The sequence below is a fragment of the Cupressus sempervirens genome, chromosome 3 (assembly GCF_028749045.1).
Source record: "Cupressus sempervirens isolate cs-2001-9-10 chromosome 3, ASM2874904v1, whole genome shotgun sequence".
NCBI lineage: Eukaryota > Viridiplantae > Streptophyta > Pinopsida > Cupressales > Cupressaceae > Cupressus > Cupressus sempervirens.
The window spans coordinates 672058928-672067100 of record NC_143120.1 but is presented as its reverse complement, the minus strand read 5'-3'; the positions used below and the strand labels follow the sequence as shown (position 1 = coordinate 672067100).

The 8173-nt window shown below is 34.9% G+C and overlaps 1 protein-coding gene across 1 annotated transcript; it reads left to right on the top strand.

Moving 5' to 3' along the window:
- The first annotated feature begins 5518 nt into the window (after positions 1-5518).
- LOC149568513 (putative pectinesterase/pectinesterase inhibitor 34) lies at positions 5519-7991 on the top strand. Its single transcript, XM_089821413.1, has 2 exons — positions 5519-6977; positions 7763-7991. Exons 1-2 carry the CDS (start codon positions 5957-5959, stop codon positions 7789-7791), a joined length of 1050 nt encoding a protein of 349 aa, XP_089677539.1. The 5' UTR covers positions 5519-5956; the 3' UTR covers positions 7792-7991.
- Positions 7992-8173: the final 182 nt, after the last annotated feature.

Genomic DNA, 8173 nt, shown 5'->3' with positions numbered 1-8173 from the left:
GACTAAAAAAGGAAGCATATTGATCAGCTATTGACAATGCCAATTAACCATAAATAACAAAGGTGTGTCATATCTAAGAAGAAAATAAAGGAGCTAAATGAGCAACAAGAAGTAATTGCAGAGGAGAAGAGGTAGAAGAAAAAGAAGAGCACAAGTCAAACAATGAAACAAATCAAAGAAGACATATTGGAAGAAGGCGATGAAACTTGTAGAGGATATTCTTCATCTAAGCTAGAACTGGAGAAGAAAGCCACCAAGAAGAAGATCCCTGCTACTGTAAAATATCCAATGGTAGAAATGTACAAGATGAAAGCCTCAAAGAAGGACAAGAAGAAACCTGCAACTTCACTAAAGGAAGAAGAATTTGAAGAGGAAACAGAGATAGAGAGTCTCAAATCACTGAAAGATGGTAAGAAACTTAAATTTAAGAATATTATTGGTGATATGGAGAATAATGACAATTATATATATTGAAAATTAGTTTTTTCCTTAAAGTTCACCGAAGAAACTAAGAATAAAATTGTAAATGATGCATTAGTAAGTTTAAGATTGTTCAATAGAACACTAGAGTCCATCGAAACACTGGTGCCCAGTGAAGGTTACGCAATGAAAGGAGAAATATGGTCAAAAGGAATACTTGAGTGAAAGAATATGCTAGATGATGCTCTAGCCAAAATAAGAACTGACTTGGATGATGATGAAAGAGTCACATTATTGAACTCATGCAAAAAGGATTTTTAAATGTTTGTTAATGTAGCACTAATAACAATATGTATAAAGAAAGAAGCATTTTAGAATGCAAAGAAGTTTTTGGTCAAAAGTTTACACTAAATAGGAAAAAATCTTGATGATGAAGAATGACCAAAAATAACTGACATAGGAGAAGCCAAAGAAGAAAAAATCAAAAAATAAAACAAAACCAAAGGGTTCATAAAAGTAGTCAGTAGAATAGGTTGCTTCACAAAATAAGAAAAGGACTCGGATGAGTCAAGATTTGAACATGGAACCCAAGGAGAGTGGAGAAGTTCAATGGGAACAATCCAACACAACACAACTAGAGATGAAATAACAACAAAAAGATGACATATATATTGATGAAATTCATCCAAAGATTATTGATGTCTTGATGATGGACTTAAGTTCGAAGAACGTAGAAAAGAAGGTCAAATTGTGACCATTATTTCACATAAAGTACATAGAGATAAAAAGGAAGGAGAAAAGACCAAAGAAAATGGTCAAAAGATGGGTGTTGTAGATGAAGAACAAAAAGTGCATGTAATGGATACCCCAAAAGATACAATAGGACAGGCCACCCAAGAAGAAGAAGAAATACAAACTAAAGAAATTGTCTAGCAAGAGACATGAAAGGGAGAGCACATTGGTCAAGTTCGGGGACATAGTTTAGTAGAATGCACCTAAATCTTGATTCAAGAAACAATATGATTTGATAAGTCAAGTCAAAAAAAAATCAATCATATCTACGAAAAGGCTAAGAAAATAAAATAGGTCTTTGAATAAATGGTTCTAATGAAAAACTTGTCAAAATAAATAAATCTTGTTGAAGACATGACAGGGGAACTAATATCATCGAAATACAAAATGTCAAATGCATTAAAAGATATAATCCACGCATTCAAAATCCATGCACATCATACACCTTAACTGGGGATCATGAGAAGATAAGAGAGAAAGCTCAATAGAATCTTGATGAATCCAATCAACGTTACAATCCATTAATAGGATTAGCCTCATAGAAAACCACAAATATTTAGTGTACCATGTATTTGGTACATCAATTAAGAGAATAAGAAGAAAAGAGAGTTTTCAATTGATGTAACTTCAATGTTTCTTATCTCCACTGGGAGGGATCATTAGTGAACATCTAACAGATGCAAAAGCTCAATTAGCCAAGCCATTGATAAAGAAAAAAAGGAGCAATTGATTGGAAATTGGTTGAGCTCAGGAGTGCAATACTCACTTTTACTCACTTGAAGGAGTCATGGGAGACTCAATTGAACACAGCAAGAGATTGATACAAGGAAATATTTGAGAATCTATAAGCCACTACAACCCCCATACACTTTGTTAGGATAATGTACCCAAGAGGGAGAGAATTTATGTAAAATATGGAGCTTAATCCTTATATACCCTTTTTTCCTTGATGCCAGAAAGGGGGAGAATACAAAGAATAAATACAAGGGGGGGAATATGGGAATACAAGGGGGAGAATACAGAAAATACAACCAAAAAAAAAGGTGAATAATAAAGAAGGTCAAGGGGGGGGGGCGGGGGGCGGGGGGAAGTAATGTAACAAGAGAAAGGGGGAGAACAATAAGAGAAAGGAAAATTGAATTTTGAAAGATAAAATGACACAAGGAGATCATACAAAAAGGGGGGATGCAAAGAATGAGGCAACTTCATGTTAAAGGAGTGAAAATAAAGTCTTAGGTCATAGATAGGTAGAAAGAAGACTTGTAAATGAAGAGATAGGAGAGCTTTACGTGTATAGAGAATGTAGTCTTGTTAACCAAGCCTTTATTCTTAATAGAGAAGTTCTGCAATCGATACTAAAGGGCAAGACTGTTGGACTTAACTAATCAGATCGACATGATTAACTGATAAAGTGGTGATGAGAGGACTCACTCATGAAGTGTTGTCATTTATTGGAAATTGGTCAATAAGAAGTTTGGAGCATTGCAAGGCAGTGCAACCACTGGTAGACTAGCATATCAATCATGACAAGAAATGGGATGAAGACAAGCTATGACTGGAAGACAATTGTAGAAGTTTGATTGCCATAGTTGAGTCACCATTGATGTGACAAGACCAATAGAGAATCTAATAGTGATGTGACATGCATACAAAGAGAAGTAGCAGAAATGATAGGAGGCAAGAACACAAATCTAGAAATAGACTTAGAGGTGGGAAGACTAGCCTGTGTGAACAGGAAGTTATGAATAGGTAGTCATAGGTATTTTGTGACTAGGATCACCAATGTATTTTAAAATTTTGAATGGATGATTTGAGCGAGATAATTTTACAGTTTTGACACCTATATTGGATGAGTGGAATTAAGGACATTTGAACTTAATTTTGGAGAGGTTAGTGCTAATTTTATTACTAGACATCTATGGGAAGCAAATGAAAATAGAAAGAACTGAGAGCCAATAGAAGATTGGTGCTTGTGCATAAGAAAGTAGTGAAGAGAGCTTGTTCACTGAACAGGGCTAGATTAGAGGAAGTAGATTAGAGAATCTTCATAGTGTATCATAGTGGATCTACAAGGCAAGTCGTGCCACATATTTAGATCTAATATTTAGTTTTCTTTCTTACCATTGAAACTATTGTAAGCCTATAACAAGGTAGACTTGTAATGAGTCTTTGAAATCCTCTAACAAGGGATCTCTTAGAAAATGATCAAAATCCATTAACAAGTTAGCCTTAACAAGTTGTTGTAATCTTAATAGATTATGTTTATTCCTAACAAGGTGATTTGTCCAAATGAATAGATGCAATCTTTTTTCAAAGCACCCTTTTATTTGCAAGGAAAGGCTAGTGGGTATATTACTCCCACTGTGGTTTTCACCCTTACATTGAGGGTTTTCACATAACACTATCTGTGTAATTGATGCATGCTTCTCCATGTGATCTTGTATGGTTTTACTATATTATATCTGTTATTATTTTGATTATAAAAGAACTAATATCAAGTAGTGTAAATAAGGTTGCTATCAAAGCCAATAGAATAAGTCATATTGAATAAGATTACACAGATTAGCCAACTGGAAGTGTAGAACTTGTCAAAATTCCTAAACATCCAATCCTTTCCATTAGGGATCCTCCTAGATTTAATTGGGTTTAGCCAAAGATGGTATCCAACATTCACTTCCTTCTTAGGTGGTGTAATATTATAAAAAATAACAATAGCCAATAGCTCAAATCCTTTTACAAAAAAGATAATGTAAATATTTTATCCTCCATAGACTTCAATAACCAAAAAGAGTATAAATTCATCCTTCCTAAGGTCAAAAAATCTAGCAAATCTAGGAAACTCTCTCAGGCTTCGTCGTTAGTAGCTACTATTGCAGAAACTGATCTTTATTAAATATATTTTTTGGCTATAATCAAAGTTTTGTGAACATATTGTACTTGATAGATCTCTAAGAGTGATTAATATGATTATACCTTCTATGTTTTTTGAATTTAATTTATACCAAATGGTTTACTTCAACATTTTTGATGTGATAAAATTGATGACCTCATTGTCAATTCATAGGTATAGGATTTAGGGTTAATATAAAGATCTTTCCCTTATAGCCACATCAAATTATTCCTATCACAATAATGATTTTAGATAGCTCATTCATGTCAATATCTCCAATGTGTTTAATGATTTGAGTGTGAAGCAATTCTACTAGGAAGTTCTTTATTACCAAGCAAGTCAGAACTAAAGCATGGCTTAGATCACTTTCATTGAAATTTGGCTTCCATTTAAAGAGATTAACACTATAGCATTCATACAAACATGTTGGCCCATATAATAATTCATTCCTAATACTTCTATTTTTGTATGCCCATATAATAATTCATTCCTAGTACTTCTATTTTTGAATTGCATATGGATAAAATTATTAGAGGGGGAAGTGATACCTACTTGATCGCAAAATGCTTCAAGAGACCATCAACATTCTTTGCGGATCATTCCAATAAATAAAGAGGCCAAGAAATTTATAGTAGAACAAACATTCTTTTGTGTAACTATTGCCAATAATAGTTAAGCTAGTATTGTTGTCATTTCTATTTATGTTGCTTTCTTGTGATCTCTTTGTTTTGCTTTCTACTCATGGCGTCTTTGTTATGATTTCCTCTTTATAGCTAAATTTGCCCCTTTTTCCATGACGAATCTTGACTATACATGATGTTTGTGATCCAAATGCTTTATAATGTTTTACTAAACTTGCCCCTTTTTTCATGATGAATCTTGACTATACCTGATGTTTGTGATGCAAATGCTTTATATTTTTTATTTGAGAGGGAATTTAGTGGATATGATCAGATTTAGGGTTTTGACCCTAGGTTTGAGGATATTCCTATTTGTGCTTATATTTCCACACGTGGCTAGGGCATATCTTAGCTTTTTTTCCTTATTAGAAATGGATGCTCACTTCTTCTAGACTAGCTTCTATCCCTCCTCATGGACATCTTATGATGTTTGGTCTTAGTGAACCTTGAGCGAGTCACTTATTATATTGTTCAATATTCTTTGTACATAACTCATTTATAAATGATTTTTTTTAAAAGGTCAAAATAATGAAAAAACTAAGAACAAATATCTCACCTATGAAATTTATTTCCTTTACTAACATCTCAATATTTTAGCACAAAATTAGAATTTCAAATTAATGTTTATTAGAAATTAGAAAAAAGAAAACATCTATTTTATATTATCATAAAGTTCGATTACCACAAACACATAGTAAAATGACTTTCGAAATTTTTTTCCAATTTTAAAATGAAATGTACAAAGTCTGCTACCTAATATTGAATATGATTATCATGAATACGTTAAGAGATGAGTATTTAAATTTTTCCCATACAATACGAGTGTTTAAAAAAATTGAAACATTCTTTGCCCTTCAACGTTCATGATGATAAACGAGCAGTTTATCATTTATTTAAGTTGTCTGCTCCGAGTCAAAATGGGATTCTGGGAGAATTTAACTTCTTCAACTAGTGAGTAAAGAAACCAGTTCTTCTCTGGGGCCTGTCTGAGTGGTGAGTAAAGAACATAGTATGCATATCAATTTTGCCGAAGAGATATTCATTCGTGGATTGGAACCCTGAACCTGTTTTCATATAGCAGAGGCAGAGGAGGAGATAAGAATCGTCCACAGACTGTAAAGAACACCACGCATGTGAAGTAAGCCTCTTTTGCTTCAATTGTCTGCGTTCCACAATGAACCCCGGCTCTCCCTCTCATCTGCGTCGGAGAAATTTACCATGGTATATACCAAATTGGTCAACCTTCTTTCAGTCATGCTTTCTCATAACGTTTCTGTTCCTGTTCTTGATTATCTTCACTGGAATACATTTCCCCAGTGGGAGATCATCAGCATCCAGAGCCATGGAGTCGGCCTGTAATAGAACATTGTATCCGGAGCTCTGCCTTTCTACTCTCCTGTCATATCCCAATGCCGAAAGAGAGAGCCCCAAGAATTTCGCATATATGACCACGAATGTGACAATGAGTCAAACCCATGAAGCCTACCGCCTAGCTCTGAAATTAGACCCCCAGCACGGGGATTTGTATGAGAGAACGTCCTTGGAAAGGTGTATTGTTATGCTGGAGGATTCTATGTCTGCCATAAAGCTCTTGCTAGCAGAGGGGCTCCAGCCCTCAAATGGGTGCCAGATTGCGAACCTTCACTTATGGCTCTATGAAGTTGTGAAGAACCACGACACCTGTTCTGAGTGGCTTCAAGATTTTGGCAGTGCAGTAACCGTTCCGCTACAGGAAAGATCTCGGCACTTGTCCAACTCCATAACCAATGCGATGTACCTCCTCAATATCTCCTTTCCCTTAACCACCCAGGAGGCCGAAACGTGTTATGCCCCGTATCAGGAAACCAGTGAGCAAGTGTTTGTGCAATCTCACGGGCGGCACCCACTACAAGTAGCGAAACAGGGGATTCAGGAAAGATTTCCAGAGTGGATTAAAGATTCTGGTGCTCTACTAAAGAATGTGAATGTGACCGTGGCCCAAGATGGAAGTGGGCATTACAAGACTATCACAGAGGCTCTCCATAATGCGCCATCCTACAGCAGGGAGCCTTATGTTATCTTTGTGAAGCAGGGGATTTACAACGAGAATGTCAATGCGGGGCTTTGCAAAGAAAAGATTAATGTGGTGCTGATTGGAGAGGGAAGGACCAAGACCACCATTGTTGCGGATACTCTCCCTTGTGCAACTTTAATTGGTATGACCTTGTCTCTTTTTTCCAACTCAATTATGCGAATTACGAAAAAGAAGTGGTTGCAATTATATGCTTTAATGTAAAGGGAGGAGATTTCTCTTCATCTCTGCTCCTTGAGCCTCCCTGCCTTTCCTTGCACATAATTCTATTTCTTTGGCGACCCTAAGATTCTTTATATCTTCTTAAACCAGGAAAATTCTGGGTAGCTACTATTTGCTATATATCAGAAAGATTGTTTTCTTTTAAATTTTATTTTGCATTATTTCATAGTTACTAGAAGGATTAGTACTGTACTGTTTCAGGTTCATTCCAAAATTTCTTACAAATTTTATTGCGGTAAAGAAACTCACAACTTTTCTTTAACAAGTGTTCGTCTTCTCCACTTGTTTCGTACAGATCAGAAAATCGTCCCAATCTTGTTAATATTTTGTTTTTTTTAAACTGAAAAAGGCAATTCGTTTTCCATTCTCTCCTCTTCCTTATTTCCAATGCCCATATCTTGTTGCAAAAATAAATCTAATCCGTTATATTCTGCTGCCTCCATAACACGTTTTAAGTAGTAAGACAGATTTCAAACCTGCCTTTCGTTTCACAAATTCTTTTCCTCTGTATTTTGTGGAGTCAAGTTCAATTTAATGAAGACGCACAAGTGTTTATTTCTTTCGAAAATGAAGAATAACTAGTAATCCGTTCTTTAAGGTTATTTCAAATTGGACAGTGTAGATTTTAAATTGAAAGGCAATCCACCCTTCTAACTAGATTTTTTGTTTCCAATGGCGATATTTCAGGTCTAATCTCACATTCCGCTGCATCATGATTTAAATGAGAGAGACTTCAAACCTGCAAAATTGTTCATAATATTTTTTCTTTTTGTAAAAGAATTCCGTTATCTTGTTATCGGTTGCTCCTCCATTCTGGTTTAACTCGTTTAATTTGAAGTTAGAATAATGAAATATGCATGGATGTATTGTTCTCATATATAATACTAGCATCTGTTTCTGGAGATTTTCAAGATAACTGTTTCTCTTCTTTTAAGGGTTATTTGATTCGCTATCGCCACACTACAATCATATTTTTGTAAAAGAATTCCGTTATCTTGTTATCGGTTGCTCCTCCATTCTGGTTTAACTCGTTTATTTTGAAGTTAGAATAATAAAATATGCATGGATGTATTGTTCTCATTTATAATACTAGCAATC

Bases quoted from the DNA above. Each gene is read 5' to 3' on its own strand.
- LOC149568513 (XM_089821413.1), top strand. From the start codon at position 5,957: ATGAACCCCGGCTCTCCCTCTCATCTGCGTCGGAGAAATTTACCATGG. The intron at 6,978-7,762 runs GTATGACCTTGT...GCGATATTTCAG, and splicing joins CCCTTGTGCAACTTTAATTG to GTCTAATCTCACATTCCGCT.